The following is a 19,633-nucleotide window of genomic DNA, read 5'->3' as shown; positions in this document are numbered from 1 at the left end:
ACTGAAAACGTGTATGTGTCCACTTTAATTTGATAATTAGCAGATTGTGCCATATTTGTGATATTTTCTTGGTGGGCGTCTCTTGATTGTAAAGTTAGTAAGAATAAAAAAAAAAAAATCTAAAACATAAGGAAAGCCATTGTTTCCTTAATATGTGCCTGTCTGCAAAGAAGATTCAAGCCTGCATCAGCTGATGTAGGTTGATAAATACTGGATATTGGTATGTGCTTCAAAAGCATTATTGCTGCCCTCCTAAAAAGCTCTAAACTTGATCATGCTGACACAATGTTCTGATTGGATATGATTTGGATGCTAAGATGGATATCACATAAGACATTTTTGTCACGCGAAGACTAGAAAAATTACATTATAGTCATAATAGTATTACTCTACAATAGCCAGTATATTTACTTGCATGGAAAAGTTATGTTTTATTAAGGTTACCATCACCTGTTACCTAATCCTCACAGTTCTTCATTCTTCAACTTCTTTGTTTTGCTTCCAACAAAGTCACCCCATCAAGTGGAGTACTCTCGGTCATTCACCCTTTTGAAAACCCAATTTCCCTCATCAGTGTGCATATCACCTACTACCATCACAACACAACATGAAGACAACAGTGCAAAGTGCATTCATTCACCGCTGGACACCAGTTCGGCAGGAACATTTTTGCCAAGAGCAGTGTAGGTCAGCTACCTCCTTTGGGCTTATTTTTCATAGAAAGATGGGTTGCATTGTCCCTTAACTGATGCACATGCTGTACAATGTTGGTGTGAGAGCCTTCATTCATAGAATGACTCACTAACCTGTTTCCAAACTAATGAAGGCCACTGGCTGCATTGTTTTCTGTTAATTACCTTTGCACTCTCTTTGCACTTTTTACATGTCTCTATAGGCCACTTGACTCTACGTGCAATTTGCAATTTATTGTTAATGTGCAAATAGTTTGGTATAGCAGTAGCTTCAATTCCTTATTACAACAAAATGTTCATCATGAAACTTGTGAATTATTGTTTCCAGTAGTTTCTTTAAACCCGTATTAAGCACTTCGGAATCTGAATATGTGATATTCACTTTCACTTCAAACATGTTCTCTTTGCAGTTTGAGTGTTTTTGCTTTCAAACTTGAATTATTGCTTCAGTTAACAATTCAGACAAGTCTGACCAAAACAGCATAAAAGCCTCTTGATTAGGTGTCTGTGCATGTAAGCTTCTTGACCTGCGTAGGAACCTCCAGATATGGCCTTACCCGGATTTTTGGAAAACCTTAATACGCTATCTGACTTATTCATATATTATTGTGATCTATTATTTGTGCAATCTGTGCAGGATATATGTTTGACTTGAGTGATATAGTCATGTGTCAGGAAAACAGTTAACTGGTGCATAGTAGAGTTAACATGTTGGTAGAAGGGAAAGCCTAACATTATCCAAAGATGGATTTGTTGGTTATGGTCTGTTGCCATTCCTGCACAGGGCTTCAGATAAGTATCTTCACAAAAGCACTGAAATGTTTAGAATGGGGGACCAAACAAACCAAGTGCAGTGTGTCAGACCACATCAGTAACCTGTTTATAGTTTGACAGAAAACAACAGGGAAACCACAGGCAGACCACGGCAATGAGTTTTTTTTGTCTTTGTAGGTATTTGGGGCCCAGGTGCTACACACCTCAAGTGTAACAAAGTGTTTGCAAGACAATAACCTACATACTGTATGACAGTGTGTGATGTTTATGTGGTCATCTCAGGTCACATAATGACCTGAAATTGTATTTTTCATCCTCAGAAAATCATCACAAAACATCAGTCAAATAAATCAATTATGCAACATAAACTAAAACAAAAATAAATACATCAATATAGTCTAAAGTCTAAAGTTAATGTCAAAATACCTCAGCCCTGATCTGGGTAAATACTCCTGTCATCAACTTTCTGAAGCCATTTAAAGATTGTAGACTAGCTGTGCACCACATAGCACAAAGGTGTGATAGCATATTTATGTTTAGCGTACACAGTTTAAATGCAGATAAATTTTGGTTTTGAATAATGGAATCCATGTAATAGTTAACTAACCTTACAGTGCTATACTAACTCATCCCTGTGTAGTGGTCCAGGTTCCCTTATCTGATGTATGACAGAGCTGCACCACTTGATGGGGTGTGTTTTTGACATTTTGAATTTAGAGTATCAGCTGAAGTTAAAGTCATCCAGTACTGTTTACTCACAGGAAAACTGTCTAAAAGTAACCTGTAAGTGGAATGGAACTACAGCTTCTTTTTATTTTTGCTTTTGTTGCAAAATTATTGAACACTACTTTATTAATATTTATCTTTAATAAGAAACAATTTAGTTTGACAAAGTTTGTTTGAGTGTGAGAGTAAAGTTGACATGTAGGAAAGTCAGGTGTTTGAAGATGTTTTGGTGTTTGTTAAAATGAGGAAGTCTTTGCCCCGCTTGTGAAGTGTAGCATCCTCTTATTTAAAATAGCTCACAAGCAGAAGTGCTACCAAAACAAGACAAAGACTTAAACAAATGAAATGTGCTTAGGGTGAGGCAAAAGGTAAAAACCAATTTACATAAATCCCGCCATTTCAGTTACATAATAGTTTCATCTTTTAAGTAAGATTGTCACCTGTCACCTGGTTTTTCACAAAGGCTGTTCCACGTCAGATGTTTGGGTGTGTTATGGATTGTTGTCAGTTATTGGAACCACAGTAGACCAGCCAATAAATTGTACCCAGAGGGTACATGAGCAAAACAAAGTAACCCTGACAGTACATGGAAAATCTGGCCTAACAGGAGCAAACAGGTAACAGTTAACTACTTCATACTAGCAGGGTGATGCATCATGTGGGTGGGGCCCACATTTCTATATTTGGTTTATGACAAAAAAGAGGCAGGTGACATTTGGTAGCTGATGTTGCAGCTTTTGGAGAGCTTCATCTACTACTCTGCAGTGTTGATTATTCTTTTACCTTTCAAGTGCATGAGGTTTTGACAGCACACATGGGTAAGACTGACAGGAGGTGTAGTTCATTTATAAATATAAAAAAAATCATTAAACCTTTGAGTTTAAAATCATGAGGTTCTCTAATATTGCCAGTAAGTACACTAGGAGTTGGACATCCTTCTTTCACTTTCAGCCTGCTGTAATCTACCCATGGTTTGTCTGTAGTTTCTCATTAAGATGCTCATGTGGTCTATGTGAAGTATGATCTGACTGACATGTGGTGCCACACAATAAGTGAATTAAGACGTTATCTGATGACAGTACTCACACTTAGAATATGAAAACTTGCAGATTGCCTGGAATGGTGGCTGTATTGAAATAATTTCAAATTAAAGCTGATAATATCCCTGTGTCTTGACAGCTTACCAGCTAGTGGTGTGTGATCTGGAGGGAGAGCAAAGGACAGCAGAGAATATGGAGCTGTCAGATGGCTTGTTGCTGCAGGTCAACAATGGAGAACAGTGGTGTAACCGCTGGAAGCATCCCAATGATGACTCGGTAAGCTACAGACCCAGATCAACTATTCATCTCCTTAATGCCATTATAGGATCAGCGTTGCACGTCTTGTCAGATCATAGCCATTTAATCTTGTCTTAGCATTGCATATGCATATATAGAACAGGCCCTTTGATGTGTGGTGTGTTATTCCTTTACCTTCAATGATTGTTGTGTGTGGCTTTGTTTCAAGGACCGCAGCACCAGCCCCTCCGTCCTGCGCTGTGTTACCAGCACGTGGAAGGAGGGCCTGCTGAACAGAAAGAGGCCCTTTGTGGGCCGCTGCTGTCACTCCTGCACACCACAGAGCTGGGTAATGTTACACCACAGCTAATTAACTCCATGAGTTCATTTGCTGGACTGTAGTCAGGTCCAGTTTATTGTTCTTTTTCCAGTGTGAATGTTTATCGTTAAGAAAAAGGAGATCAATACGCAGTAGACTGCATCTGCCATTAACAATTTATTGTTATTCAATGGCTGAAGTCCACTGAACATTTAAATGTATTTTGGAGAAACGACTTTCACATCTTCTATATATTCAAGTGTAATTCTAAAGTGCATTCTTATTCCAAGCTCCAGCAAGCTTCGTATCACAGTTTGCAAGATTTGCAACAGTTTGCTAGTTTTCACAATATTTACATGATCAGACTGAAAATCCTGCTTGGTATTTGTCTAAAAGATGCTATAAACACTTTCCTGGGGCATTCAAATTTGTAGCAACAGCCCACAGAAAACAGGTATTTTTAAACCTATTTAACATATTTAACATATTTCTTTAAAAACTTGCAAAGCACTACTTAAAGTTACAGAGTAGAGAGTTTTCCTGCTGCAATGGTAAAAACAAAATGGTTAATACATTTGAATGTGACAAGCCAATGAAATTGAAATGCACGCTCTAACTTCTGGCATGAGCACAAGAATTACTGTATAACAATATAACAAGCTGTAAAGCAAAGCAAAATCAGAGCAGACTGACTTTGTGGAACTTCCCAAGATGTCACATTGGTGGCCTAGGGTCGTTAAGCTCTGCAATGAGCCAAGTACTTGTCAAAGACAAATAAATTAAATTACCCTAACCCTAGTATTCAGTATGTTAATCGCTTAAATTAGTAAACCTGTCAGTGTGTCTTAGGCTCTGGGTTCAAGTTATGTTGTTGATTCTAGTCTCTTTCTTCTTGTTAGTAATCATTTTTGGTTTTGTTGCAGGAGAGGCTGTTCAACCCCAGTATTCCATCTCTGGGATTACGAAACGTCATCTACATCAATGAGACCCACACCAGGTAACCAAAGCAAAATCTGCTGCTACAGTATCACTTCCTTCCAATGGTATTTTACCCAGAGCAGTCCAGCTTTCGCATGTTGCTTTGGCATCTGATGACCTTTTAATTCCCCTTTGTGCCTGGCAACACGAGCAAGAGCTGAAACCCCTCCTGTATAGTATAGTCAATACATTACAGACAGGTGCTGGCCTTCCTAACAACCTGTGTATAATATGTCAAGAAGACTGATCTGTGAAACATTGGAAAGACAGATGAATTATTTAAAGTGTTTCAGTGGACACTGGACACATGCATCCAGTGACTGACCTTAGCAGGCAAAACTCGAAAACACATCTCGATGCCTCAGCGCCAAACAATATAAACATGAGCTTGATGTTAATCCAGACATCTTGCTCTTTCTCAGTCCATGACAAGTACCTTAATGAAGGTGCAGTTGTCATCATACACCAAATTGCAGCTGAAATACATTAACATCTAGTTTTTACTCTGCACTGATAAGCGTGTAAATGGCGACATCCCGGAGCCAACATGGGCTGTAGTCAATATGGATAAGTTAGTATTGTTAGTTTTGTCTAATACAATCAGTTTTGTGATACCTGACCTTAACATAGCCATTGTCATTGTTGTGAAAGCTCGAGGTAATGGATATGTCAGCCGGGGCTGCTCTCTGGTTCCTGCTAAATTACCAGGAAATCTGTGAAACCAAATATAGCTGACAGTCATTTCTTTAACTGAGTTAAATTATACCTGTTGTTTTAAGTGTATTTGAGTGAAACAGACAGTGAGGTGTGTTCACAGCTTCTAAATGATATTCTATACAAATCATTTAACTGCATGTATTAATATATGTTCACACACAGTATGTGTCATATTTTTCTTCATATTCATTGGTATATGTGTCTGTGTGTGCGCATGCAGACAGCGGGGCTGGCTGGCACGCAGGCTGAGTTATGTGCTGTTTGTAATGGAGAGAGACGTCAACAAGGACATGTTTGCTCGGAACGTGGTGGACAATGTGCTCAACAATGGCAGGTAGGAGTCGATGTAACAAGAGATATTTACTGGAATTGTAGCAAAGTTCCATCAAGAGCATGTTATACTACAACAAGACAATGTGATAGCCCTTTTAGGAATAAATCCCCTGTCTTTGGCAATGTCAGTGTTATTAAAAAAATTCAAAAAGTGATTCAGTAATTACAGTTGGGGATGAAGTGTACAAAAGTAGACCTGATTGAGTCAAATTCTGATAAGAGATATCGGCATTCATGTGTTCTGAATGATGGGGTTTGTTGGCTAAAAGATGCAGCCTCATGTTTGCAAATTGCATTTGTTGATTGCAGAGTGGAGACGGCTATTGTGAACGTAGCCACGGATTTGGATGCTGCAGCCAGCCAGTCTGGCCAGGAGCACAAAGCTGTCAGTAAAGTGAAGCAGAAAGCCAGGGCCTTCCTCCAGGAGATGGTGGCCAACATTTCACCAGCCTTTATCAGGTATATGAACAACAGAAATCTTATCTCAGTTGCTTTATAGTTATTGATTGATAATACCAGACTTATAGGAATATTGCAACACCTTTACCCAACCCTGTAGAGGAAACCACAGAAAACACTCTTTCATTGTACTGTTGTCACATGTACTGTACTGCAGAATGTTACCTTACACTAAATTGGACCACGGCAACAATTGCAGATTTTTTTTTTTCCTCTGTATCTTCACTTTTCTTTTTGTTCAGGATGACAGGATGGATCCTCCTCAGGCTCTTTAATGGTTTCTTCTGGAGCATCCAGATCCATAAAGGTCAGCTGGAAATGGTCAAGAAAGCTGCTACAGAGGTTAGTAACAAGCACACACACAGAAATTGGATTGAGCTGCCACATCATGATCTGCTCCACAAAATGTACAAGAAAGTGTTTTTTCATGTACATAGTTGTATAGTTTTGACAGCTAAACACAATGTCTGACAGGCACACCACAAATATATTTTATACATACATATATAACAGGGCTTTTTTGTTATATGTATGCAGTCTTACTTAATATTATCATTCGTGCAGTCTGAAAAAAAAAAAAAAAACAAATTAGAAGACAAAGTTTTGTTCTGACATATCCACTGTCTGGATAGGTTTTGTCTGCATTGAGTAATTGCCTGTGTTTATTTAAAAAATCATCTTTATCTTGTCCTTACAGCAAAATGTGCCCATGGTCTTCCTCCCTGTTCACAAATCCCACATTGACTACCTGCTCATCACCTTGATCCTGTTCTGTCACAACATCAAAGCCCCACACATCGCTGCTGGAAACAACCTAAGCATCCCTATCCTCAGGTAAAAGCCTCATGAAGCCGCATGTCAAGTTTGATCTAGAAATAAAGCGTCCTTCTGTTCTCTGTTGGTGAAGAGACAACAATGAGTTTGATATCAGAAGAAAGGGAATTCCCTGGAAATAGACCAGTGAGGAATGTCAGCTTAACTAAAGCAGTGATTTTACATTGAGGGAATTTAAATAACCAGGCAGCTGTCCTGACAACAGGTTGTAAACCAGTTTTATTCTAACCTGCCTCCAATCATAGTGATCTTTTATAGTGCATGGGTACTTGCGATAAAGGCCCCAAAAGTATTAACCTGATCCATCTTTATTTAAACCAACAGAATTACAAAATTACAAACCTCATGCTTCTGGATTAAGAAAGGATGAAATTCCTGCTAAGGGCAGTGAAGGTATCAAACGGTAACAGGATACGGGAAAGGAAAAATTAGGGAAATGAAGAAAATGTTTTTAAAAACTAATTGAAAAAGAATGTTATAAAGATACAAACCTGACAAATTCTGCACTAAAAATTGTAGAAATCTATGAGTAACAGCAGAAAATGTTTAGATACAAACTTCTTTTTTTCCCCCACCCCAGCACTCTGATCCGTAAATTGGGAGGATTCTTCATACGACGGAAAATGGAGGAGACAGGAGATGGGAAGAAAGATGTTTTGTACAGATCACTCTTACATGCAGTAAGTCCCATGAGTCTATTTATCTTCTACAGTAAAGGCTGGTTTACATAATACTGATGATTTCAGTTAATGCCTGTGGGTTTGGGTTTTTTTTTGTTTTTTTTATAATGTGTCATTATGTAATTGCAGGTTGTCTTCATGCTTTTCTCCTCATTGCTCTTTTCATTCCTGAGTGATGGACAGGCAGAGTTAAAAGCTCTTGTTATACAATGTTAGCTGGGCAATTTTTTTCTCTTTCTGGTGTTCCTTTATATGCTTTCCACATTTGCGTCCTTGCTATGGCTCGCATTCGCACATTACAGCAAAAGTTATGCATCACCAAATCACCACAATCCTGTAATGTTTGCTGTAAAACTAAAATGGTATTTGGCTGAAATATGCTGCTCTTCTTCACTGTACCGATGCTGTCAATTTTACTTTCTTCTTCAAACTAAACCTAACCCGCTTGGGTGCATTGTCAGTAACTGAATTATTGGTATACATTATCACATGAAGAGCAGTAGATGCTGATATTTATGTCCATTTTAGTAAACATTTGTTTTATCTTGAATTGTCCAAAAGAGTTTTGTTTCATTTTTTAAAGCAGTGTCAATACAACCACCTAACATGCAGTGAGCATAGTTTTTGCCCAACCATTGAAGCCTTTCCAACTGTGACCCTGGTTTAAATGTATTTCCATCCTGATGTGTGCATTTTGCAACTCGAGAAAGGCACTGGTGCAAAAGCTTTTTGAGTAGGCTGCATGAGAAAGAAGTGGCTGATTAAAACTGGAATTTGTACCTTTTGTTCAGCTCTTGTATTTGGATAATGTGGCTTAACAAGTTTCTGCTAATGAGAAAACCTGAAGTAGAACTAATGAGAATTACTATTAATGTTAATATTAATGCTTGCTCATCGTAAGCTGCTTGTAGCATGAAGACTCTAAGCATGCTTTGTACAAATAACTAGGCAACTTAATGGATCTACTTAATTATACAAGTCTATCAGAATTAAGAATGGCTGGAGTTTGTGGGAGAGTTGAGAATAATGAACGCAACACAGACTGTGTATTGTCCCTCTAAGATAAGTTTGTTCTTTTTCCTGTAAGATAGGTGTTATCAGCTGAAGACATGAGCAGCTGAAATGATGACCTACATACATGCATACATGCATCTTTATCCCCTTGTACTTGTACTCACTGTACTAGTTTATCACACATCCCACCAAACAGAGTATACAAATTTGCTGCTGTTGTGAAAAGTGGACCAAGCAGTACTTTCCTTTTGATAGAAGATAAGATTTCAATCCGGCATTCCTCTGTCGCTCACAGAAATGTAATTAGCCAAACTCTTCCACAGGCAGAAGTACAAGCAGTAAAAAAAACGGACTGTGCAGTTCTAACTCTGGTTGCACTCGTGAAAGCCGAACCTAAATGTCTGGATGTCTATCCTCTTCATGGCTTACTCTAAATGCCGCAGCCTAGAAGCTATTTCAGGACAAAGCGCCTCTTCTCAAAAGTGTCTACATAGCAAGAGACAGCTGTGTACACACTGTTCTCAGGAGGACACCATTGCACACCACGTCTTCTTTGGCATGTGCCCAGTTCCTTGCAAAGTGATGGGGTCAAACTGTTGGTGACCACCAATTGTTTTTAACTTGTATTCAGGCTGCATATACAGCAGCTGCACAGCCTTTACTTTGCTTGACTTCCACCTTGTAATAGAGTCGATGTTGTTTTTTAATGTCAAAAATATACTGAAAATTGGATTTTTACCAAAAGTGTTATGACCTTTACACACAGTGATTGCACATTTGTCTCACTTCTAAGATGTAGTGTGGCCTTGTTTCTTTCACCTTTATGCCACCTTTCTCACTCGGACATTTCACTCTGTCCTTCAGTACACAGAGGAGTTGTTGCGTCAGCAGCAATTTTTGGAGGTCTACCTGGAGGGTACACGCTCCCGCAGCGGTAAGCCATCGACAGCACGTGCAGGCATGTTGTCCATCGTGGTAGACACACTGTGTACTGGGTCCATCGCAGATGTCCTGGTGGTGCCAGTTGGCATCTCTTACGACCGCATTATTGAGGGCAACTACAACAGTGAGCAGTTGGTAAGTGCTTGGATGGTGTCTGTTGTTTGTGTGCACTTTTGCTTCGTCATTAAAAAAAAAAATCACACATGCACACACTGGAATTTAATTTTGTTTGGCTTTGGAATTTGTGGCATATTTTGATAATGTTAAGTCATTAATGAAAGTAATTCATATAGAAAGTAATGAAACTTCTCGATCCTTACAGGGCAAGCCCAAGAAGAATGAGAGTTTGTGGGGAATAGCATGTGGAGTGTTCAGGATGCTGAGGAAGAACTATGGCTGTGTCCGAGTTGACTTCAACCAGCCCTTCTCCCTGAAGGTGATTGATCTCAGATCCATGTCAGCGTTCATATCAATAGAAGTGCGACTACTACTTATAGCTGGGTTTATCACTCTTAGTTTGTATTTGTAATGCACCATTTGTATATTTAATACAGGAATACCTGGGCACTCAGAGAAGCCGCCATATTCCACCACCAGAGTCCCTCGAACACACCTTGATGCCCACCATTATTTCTGCACAGTAAGTGCAAACACACACACTCCCCACCCTAAAAAACACTGAGATCTTCGTCCTCCCAGTGCACATGCACCTGTAACATTATGAACCCTCGTGTCCACACTTGACTTCTCCCTCCTGCTAATTCATAGCATGGTCAGGGTTATCTGACATCTGAGCACACCACTTGAGTTCATTGGCAGGGGTCATTTCAGTTCAGCGCCGTCCCCTTATAATAAAACTGATACTGTTGATTAGTACGTCCACAAAGACAGCAGCTTTCCATCCTGGCGGCTCAAACACTATTTCATTAAAAGTTCTCTACAGCACTTACAGTAACACTCTGTCCTGTCATGAAAATATATGACATATGTCCAGAAATAAAAGAGACTGAAAGTGAGCAGAAACAGCCCCACAGAGGGTAATGGTAAATTATTAATTAATAATTAATAATTAACATTTTACCAAATGTCGATTATTAATTAATAGGTATAAGCTTAATTCAGTTCAGACTAATGTTTATTTAAAACACAAGGGTTTGCAGTTTTTTGCAGCCATGGTGCAGGAAAGTAGTGTACAGGACAGGGTAATGCAGTGTTAACTATTATGTAAGTAATGTAACAACATGTATACTTGTGGTTTTTAATTGTCATAGAGGTTATGATGGTTTTCAATTTCAAACCCTTCAGCATCTTATGTTACTTATTATAAGCCTCTGTTAAACAAGAGCGAGAAAAGGAAACCGATGAGTGAAATGAGCTGGTGTTTGTTGTGACATCATAACCACTTTTTTAAGTCTTCATACTATATCAAGCCAACATAATGAAACAATTGTCCAACTGTGTGTTTACATGCTTAGTTGTTACTGTTATTCTCTCAGGCCTGATGCTCAGCTGTTTGAGGGGCAGGAGGAGCAGATGAACAGAGAGCTGCCCGATGACATCTTCAGGCGACAACTCATTAACAACCTGGCCAAGCACGTCCTCTTCAGTAAGAAATTCACAATCACACAGCTAGTGATTTTACTACTTGTTTACAGGAAACGTATTGTCTGTAATGTTTCTGTGTGATCAGAGGTCATGAGCCATCGCAAACCCACCAGGATGCCACATTCATTTAAAAGTAAAAAAAATCACATCTCACTCAAGGCACTCCTTTTATCTTTCGTAAGCACAGGGCTCTCCTTTCATCTTGTGTTAAAGGTGCACCTGCTTAGTGGAGAAAAGGCAGCTCTCACGAAATGCCATCCATCACACTGCCTCTTTAATTGAAATCCAACGCAGCACTGCATCAGTCCATCCGCCTCACATCACTCAAGGTGTTTTGCCCCAGGGTGGCACTACACAAACCGGTTCTCCCCAGCTCATTCAGCTGCTTTTTTTTTTTTTCTTTAAATGCTCCACCAATCACAGAGTCTCCAGCTGGATGGCATGTTGTTTTTAGCCAATAGGAAGAAGGGGAGGATAGAGAAGCAGAAGAGGGAGGAATGCAGTACCAGTGCTCACAAATGTTTTACTCCCTTGAACCTGAACTACGCTTAAGATGACCGATTTTAACCGATGTCCACGGACACATGCATAGCATTATATTCTTTTCACTGCCCCACGAATATTGTATCAATGTAATCAACCCTTTTGGATCTTTTTAACCCTGTGTTTCTTGAAAGAAACTCCTCAGTTGTACCTAAGACACTGGTTTATTGTACACTTTTATATCATTTAGTTTTTAAGTCAGTAAGATGCCAAGTGAATAAAATTTGAGAACTTTTCAATCATTGTTGATGTCTGGCACAGTTATCATATTATTGTCTTGGAAATAAAAATTAAATAGGTACGGATACTGCCATTTTTAAAAGGTGAAGAGTTACATGTATTCATAGTCTGAGGTTTGAGCTCTACTATCTGCCTTCCAGCTGCGTGGCATTACTTTCCAACATAGTTAAGACTAATCAGCTGCAAACTTGCTTTGATATTATTATCGTTGCTCATTATGCCATCTTTGTATCTACCTCACAGCGGCTAATAAGTCATCAGCGATCATGTCTACCCACATTGTGGCCTGTCTGCTGCTGTACAGACACAGACAGGTAAGTCTGGCCGTCTTTCATTTCCCCTCTATCTCCTCCTTTACTGCTGTTCTCGAACCTGCATGACAGTCCCACCACCACTTCCACCACATCCTCTACAATCCCTTTTTCTTTTGTGTTTTCCCACATCTGTTCCCCAGATTTCTTCTCCTGTTTGTGTTTCTCTTTTTTTCCCCCCATTAACTCATGCTTTCCTCCCTTACACCAAGGTGATCCAAATGTCACATACACCTGCATGGTAGTGATGAGTGTCTCTCTCCATTAGAGAGCTTGCTCTTCCTGCATCCACTCTCATCATCTCTGTACATTAGTGGTGGGCCTCTGCCCTCTGCAGGCACACTGATGTAAGTGGGTGACAGTGGAAAACAATTAGCTGAAATTGTCTTTTCTGTCCTTAGGAATTGGCAAGTGCCACATATAACAAACTTGAGCCAAGAATTTTGTTGTCCTGAATCTTGGCTTTGATTAGTTTATGGAGTCGCCAGTTTCTGGACATGATCCACATTTCTTTTCTTTTTTTCAAATTTTTTGAGCTTGTGTTTTCCTCCTCTTTGCTCCAGGGGGTGGTGCTGTCAAAGCTGGTGGAAGACTTCTTCAACATGAAGGAGGAGATCCTCTCACGGGACTTTGACCTGGGCTTTTCGGGGAACTCGGAGGATGTGGTCATGCGTGCCCTCCACCTCCTGGGAAACTGTGTCAACGTGACCAGCAGTGCAAATCGCAATGGCGAGTTCACTATCGCCCCCAGCCAAACTGTGCCAGCGCTATTCGAGCTCAACTTCTACAGCAATGGCCTTTTCCATGTCTTCATTTCTGATGCAATCATTGGTATGTTGAGCCAGCAAGTTGTTAGTTCATGTTCTGTGTTCACCCTCATGTATCACTGATCTTTGTCATCAAGTGTCACAACACCTGCTCTTCTATAGAAAAATCCTCTACCCCTACCTAGAAAGAAAGGCTTTAATGTTTTTGAAAGAAATATGTAGGTGTAGAGCTGATGGTCAGATAACTGGTTGTGATTAGACTAGTGATTAGAAAGTTCATTGATACCATCAAGCTCCCCTATTCTGAGATGTCACAGTTTTTCCTGCACTAAATTGCTGCCATCATTTGTCTCCAGCCTGCAGCATCCTGTCACTGCAGCGAGAGCTGGTCGTGGAATCAGAGACCAATCACCAGTCTGATGTTCCCAGTAGCCTCCTTCTCAGTCAGGAAAGACTCATCCGCAAAGCTGCCGGGCTCTCCCACTTCCTTACCAATGAGGTGGCGGTGGCGCCTGTAAGTCCCGCCTTTTGTTCCCACTTTTGTAGACTATGTTAATTGTACATAATGAGTCAATCATGTAATGAAAACATTTAGAGGAAAAACAATAACTACTCTAAAACTCTACTCTTAAAAAGCCTTTACTCTTAATGGTCTTTACGTTAAAATTGATTAATAATCCAATGCCAGGGCACCACTTATGCCAGATCTTTTTTTTTTCAAATAGGAGGACACTGAATCCTTGTATTTATTTCTTCTCTGAAAATGGTCTGAATTAAAGTTATTGATAACCTATCGGCAGGTTCAGTCCAGCGGTATTACTGTTGATATTTGCTTTGAGACTCTTAGATTTGACTAAATGTTGGTTGTTGCTGTTGTTGCTGACGGAGATTTTAACACACAAATCCAAATGTTTCCTTCCATGTTTCCCTGTCTCACTTCCTCTCCATCCCCACAGCCTTGCCAGACTATTTACCAGGTTTTCCATGATGCAGTGACCCGGCTGATCCAGTATGGAGTTCTCTACGTAGCAGAGGTCAGTTTACACACCAACTTCACTGCTGGTGGATAAAACTGGCAGTAACCACTGTGACAAATGTTGGAAGCTGACTCACGGTGAACATCTTGGGAAGTGCTCTTAACTGTAATTGCTTATGGGACTTTTCCATTGCCCAGATGGTCTAATTTGTTTGTTTGTGTGTGTGTCAGGAGGACCAAGAGGAACTGAGTCCCAGCCCCACAGACGAACCTTGGCCCAAAAAGTTCCCTGAACCCCTGTCCTGGAGAAGTGATGAGGAGGATGAGGACAGTGACTTTGGAGAGGAGCAGAGAGATCGCTACCTGAAGGTCTAATTTAAATTATTATTTTAAACAGTTTTATTAAAAGTAACAGAATTGCCACCGTGGCACATTAAAACGTGCACTGTCCAACCTCCAGAACTCTTTTCAAGTTGTGTTTGACGAGGCAGCATCTAGTCACTGACTTTCTCTCACTGTTTTTTTTTTTTTTTTTTTTGATTTCTGTCAATCAGGTGAGCGTTTCTGCAGAGCACCAGGAGTTCTTTGTCTTCCTTCAGCGGCTGCTCAGCCCAGTGCTGGAGGCCTACAGTGGGGCAGCGATCTTCGTCCACAGTCTCAGTCAGCCCATGGCTGAGTCCGACTACACCCAGAGGCTCTTCAGATACCTGCTCACGCGCACAGAGAGAGGAGTTGCTGCTTATGGTAACACTGAAATTTTTGCCCACATACAGCACTATACACTGCATGAAAAAGTGCAGCACATTATTCCCTGAAATCCATCATCCAAGTCTAAGTTCTTAAAAAATAAACACACTGACCAATTCAACTCCAGCTGCGCTGTTTGTTGTGTGTAGGTCCCTGCTGGTACTGAAACAGAGCAGAGGAGATCATAGACATACAGAATAAAGGTTTCTTAACCTGCTTGCTTTCCGTGGTTGTAAATAAACCTTTCAGGGTCAGTCAAAAGAAAGAGAGAGAGCCTGGCTTTTAAAGGGAATGGGAAATAGCACTCTGATTTATTCATTTTTACGCAAAAAAACACTCCCATGATTAATTAAGAGAACCATGTGCGTGGCGCTGCGACCGTTAAATGCACTTCCTCCATGCACTTTAGACCATGCGCTTGGATCATTAAAATAGAATTTGTATTAAACCACATTAAGTACTGCAGCTAATGTACTAACCCTAGACTGTAATATGGACAGAGCCAGGTCCAATGGCAAAAATGACTCAGATCCAAAACTGTAAATTAACTGCAGATTACATAAAGCAATACATTGTGACATTTTTCAGAAATATAAATTCATTAATGAGCTCTAGAATATCTATATTAGAATGTCTGAATCCTTTGTAATCCTACTTTCTTTATTTTCAGGTGAAAGTGCAACTCATTACCTGGTTAAGAACACAGTGAGGACATTCAAAGAGCTCGGGGTAAGATTGTGTTGAATTATTGAAATGCGCTGTAGTGTTAATAAATCAGTTTCCTCCAGCTGGAGTTAAGTTGTTCCTCTTGTGTTGTCATTTTTCTGTAGGTCCTAAAGGAAAGGAGAGAGAACAAGGTGACCACTCTGGAGCTGAGCAGCACCTTTCTACCTCAGGCCAATCGGAACAAACTCCTGCAGTACATCTTAGGTTTCACACTTCTGTGACCAAGACACCTTTCAGACCAGCTCAGACTCCAGGCTCCTTCCAATAAAGGGCTTCTACTGGTTACTTCTAAACAATCCCAGGTGCTACTCTGTGGAAAGCTTTACCAGGAAGTGCCTTCATGTAAAAGCCGCTAACTGTTAGCTGTTAGCTGGAAGAGACTTGAAGCCAGTCTTCCCTTTTTTGTTCCAGTCTATGACTCCCTGTCTTAGAACTGTGCAGCTGATAAAACACATGTATCGTTGCTTTGAAGAGGTACTTCTAGGAATCATCTTCTCTTTGTGAACTTTACCAGTGACGTCAAGAGGTTTTAATATGATCAAGATTTTAAACGATCAGAAAATATACCGAAGCAGGTTAGTAAATAAGAATCACTTTTACAGCAATCCGAACAAAAGAAGCTGCCGTTCGTCTATACAAGTTAACAAGCAAAATATGCATAGAAAATAATGGTAAACATAACCAACGACAAAGATATTTTTATGTTAACTCTTTCTGCTTGTTTGTAAAACTGCAGTATTCTCTCCAGTGCACACTGTTATCGTACAGTAGAAAACAAAATGTAGTTTGTGAACTTTTGAAAACAAATTCCTGTACATAGGCCGCAAACGCAAAGTCTCTCATTTGCAGTGCATTTAGATACATGCACTCTGGTGTCATCAAATTTAATAACATAGAAAAATTAAATCAAAGATTTGCTGACTGCTGGGAGATACAGTGTCCCTGCTAAATGCGTACATATCCAAATTTTCATTTACAAAATAATATCTGTAAAAATCTAATCCTCCGTGCAAACAAGTTAAGGCCAGTTACTCTGCACAGTTACTGGTTTAAGATATCAAAACAATAAGCAGCAAAGCAGTTCAGCTATTCAAAAATATTTACTTCGCAAACACAAAACGTACCTGTTCAAAGTTTCGTTGAAGCCTAAACACGAGCATCTACAGTTAAGTGCATTCAAACCACTAACATCTAAGTGCATTCAGTTACACATTTCATCATGCGTTTTGATGAAGAGTGACTTTGATCTTTGTGTTTGCGCAACACCATTTTCACTTTTCAATGAATGTTACATAGCACAGCACTTAAAAATACTTAATACCAGCCATCACATCCACTTACGTTCAAATGCAACGAGCTCAGAAACTCTTTGGTCATGCTTTTCAGGGACAGCAGAGGTTTGGGATTACCACCATTTTTTCCTGTATAATTTAGACAATGTATAAAGCCTTTTATAGCACCAGTGCTGAGAGAGCAGTTTTGTTCTAATGGTTGGGCATTCGTCAGACAGAGGAACTGCATAGTCCACTATGTAATCCATTTGAACAATAGGTCAGGTGTGTGAAAGTTAACTATTAGTGAGAACAAGATCATCTGTCTGTTGTACTGTCAAGAAACTTTTTTTAAAAAAAGGAGGAGGACATTTCACTCCTTTTGAGTTGTTTACTTTTAAATACAGACTGCTGTGAGCAGCAGGAAAGGTTCAGAAAACAAAAAATACTGTCATCCTTAACTGTCAGGTTAACCTATACTTTTTGTTCACAGTTAAAATAATGTTTCACTTCAGTTTTCCAGCACGTTTGTCTTACTTTTTCAAAATCATATTCTAAAAATGTAGTTTAAACACACTTTAAACTACCTGCAAGTAGACCCCGATCATTTAAGGTTTTTGCTCTAAAATGCATGTCAAAATAAATAGTGTCAGGCAGGCGGGGAATAGAAACTCTGTGGTAGCAGAACGTGTTGAGGAAAATTAAAAACTTATCCAAACTACCAAAGTAAAACATGAGTGGTGTTAAAAGCCGATAGCGGAGCCTCACTGCACAGAAAGCCGTGCATTTTGCTGCAGATGTTTTCAGTTCCATTGTAAAATAACTTAGTAACACAACAGGACTCTGGTCTCATCTTATGTGTTTAATTCTAAATCATAAACAGAAAGGTTTAACGTCCTATTTAATGTAGGTGTATGATACACAGCTGATGAAAAAAGAGGAAGGCGTGTGTTTGGAAAGGTCAGAGAAAGTCTGATGAAACGATTGGAGGGCCGCTAACCCAGTATCTCAGATTGATGATGTGAAGACAGTGTGAATGTTAGAGCTTCACATTCATCATCTGTCACGGCAATAAAATGAAAACGGGTATCGGGTGTCTGACGGTATAAATGAAAATTAATATTTATACTGAATGAGTTGGTGACAATGGTCTACAACGCTGCTTGTTGAAATTAATTTAAATACTTTTTCTTACCATACATCTTTATTTAATATCGAAACTTCGCATATTTTCATGCAATTTGTCAAATCTATATGTGAAATAACCCATGAATGGGAAAGGTAACTTGTTTGAGGATTGGTAAATGGCACCTATAGCATGTTGAGGAACAGAAAAGTATGTTATTGAAATGTGAACGTGAGTCCAGAAAACATGTGTTCATGCTGAAACTCAGCCGGAGCATTTTGACATTTAAAGCATTTCTGAGCCCATGAAATCTGTTTTAAGTCCCCACACTGAGGGAGCCCTCCGCCGGGACAAAACCACTATACGTACTGTACTGCATGTTTTCTCTGATCGCCTTTAATCATCGACTCTTCAATGTGAACTCTGCTTAACCTGGGAATTGTATTTTACAGTCTAGTGTGTGAATTAATGTGGAAGAGCAAAATAGTTGTTTGTGTAGGAGATAAAATTGTTACCTCTTGAATGTATCTCATCTGTCCCATAAAAAGGTCAGTGTGATATTGTAGAATACTCGATAGAGTCGGTACGATATGATGTAGTTTTCATGAACTGCTCGTGGGGGGAGGGTTGTTGAGACTCATTGCTACTGAAGCTGCATTAACAACATCCCACTACAACTATGTACAACTTCGTAGAATAAAAAAAAATACATGCCTGTGTCTGGGGAGCAGGTGCCTTTTGAATGCACTGTAGTGTTCTTTGCTTGTGTTTTTTTGTTGTGTTTTTGTGCATGTTAACAAAGATTATTTCATGTAGGAATCCATAAGAACGCTGTAGATTGTAACTTCAAGAAAAATACACCCACAAGTGGAGAGAACTCGTGGCTAATATAAGAAGAATCACCAGCTACTAAAAACAAATGTCACTTTTTTGTTCTTGCTTTCTCAAAGCAAAGCACAATTGGCATTATTAGATTTTGTTTTTAAATAAATTAATGATAGATTAACAAAGATCTCTTGTCTGTCGTTTTATTTTTTGTGGATGGGACAGTAACTGTGGATATCAAATGTCAATATCTTTCACTTATGTCTATTTTGAAGCATGGTACCAGCACACAACACTGAAGCAGAGCTACATACAATAATTATTATCAATTATTCTACAGATTACTTTCTCAATCATTTTGTATTCAAAATTTGAAGAAGTGGGGAAAATTGCTAAATTATGGGGCCTAAGACTTAATGATCTTAAAACGTAACCACAGTGTGCGCAGTTTGATCCAGTGTTTCCAGTCCACACACTGTTGACTCTCAAATATGCGAAGAATGTCCCCAAAAAAGGCAGAGGTGGTCCTTGTTTCAACCCAATGTGTACACAGTACTGTGTAAAAGTGTATGGCACTAAAAGGGAGGAGGCTTTCAGAAATAATAGTTTGTATTTATCAGCTAAATTTATATAAAATGCAAGAAACACAAAAAAATAAATGAAATCAGTATTTGGCGTGACCACCCTTTGTCTTTAAAAAACTTGTTTACAGTTTTCTTACATACCCGGCTGGTTGGTTGTTTCAAGCATC

The 19,633-nt window shown here is 39.4% G+C and overlaps 1 protein-coding gene across 1 annotated transcript; it reads left to right on the top strand.

Annotated features, from left to right (window-relative positions):
- Window positions 1–3,350: 3,350 nt before the first annotated feature.
- gpam (glycerol-3-phosphate acyltransferase, mitochondrial) lies at window positions 3,351–19,067 on the top strand. Its single transcript, XM_023409140.2, has 20 exons — window positions 3,351–3,508; window positions 3,699–3,818; window positions 4,712–4,785; window positions 5,704–5,817; window positions 6,126–6,275; window positions 6,518–6,617; window positions 6,973–7,109; window positions 7,690–7,789; window positions 9,668–9,880; window positions 10,068–10,181; window positions 10,300–10,385; window positions 11,242–11,351; window positions 12,377–12,447; window positions 13,008–13,275; window positions 13,568–13,725; window positions 14,168–14,245; window positions 14,419–14,556; window positions 14,742–14,931; window positions 15,605–15,663; window positions 15,765–19,067. Exons 1-20 carry the CDS (start codon window positions 3,425–3,427, stop codon window positions 15,879–15,881), a joined length of 2,481 nt encoding a protein of 826 aa, XP_023264908.1. The 5' UTR covers window positions 3,351–3,424; the 3' UTR covers window positions 15,882–19,067.
- Window positions 19,068–19,633: the final 566 nt, after the last annotated feature.

This window comes from Seriola lalandi, unplaced genomic scaffold, assembly GCF_002814215.2.
Source record: "Seriola lalandi dorsalis isolate HSWRI2012SDOR001 ecotype SW California unplaced genomic scaffold, Sedor1 jcf7180002054383, whole genome shotgun sequence".
Taxonomy (NCBI): Eukaryota; Metazoa; Chordata; class Actinopteri; order Carangiformes; family Carangidae; genus Seriola; species Seriola lalandi.
The sequence above is the reverse complement of the archived record's forward strand: the minus strand, read 5'-3'. Positions and strand labels throughout refer to the sequence as shown.

What these genes read in the sequence shown, in the direction of transcription:
- gpam (XM_023409140.2), top strand. Translation starts at nt 3,425, where the DNA reads ATGGAGCTGTCAGATGGCTTGTTGCTGCAGGTCAACAATGGAGAACAG. An exon ending in ACAGATCACTCTTACATGCA is followed by an intron (nt 7,790 to 9,667) that starts GTAAGTCCCATG and finishes TCTGTCCTTCAG; the next exon opens with TACACAGAGGAGTTGTTGCG. An exon ending in GGCCAAGCACGTCCTCTTCA is followed by an intron (nt 11,352 to 12,376) that starts GTAAGAAATTCA and finishes TCTACCTCACAG; the next exon opens with CGGCTAATAAGTCATCAGCG.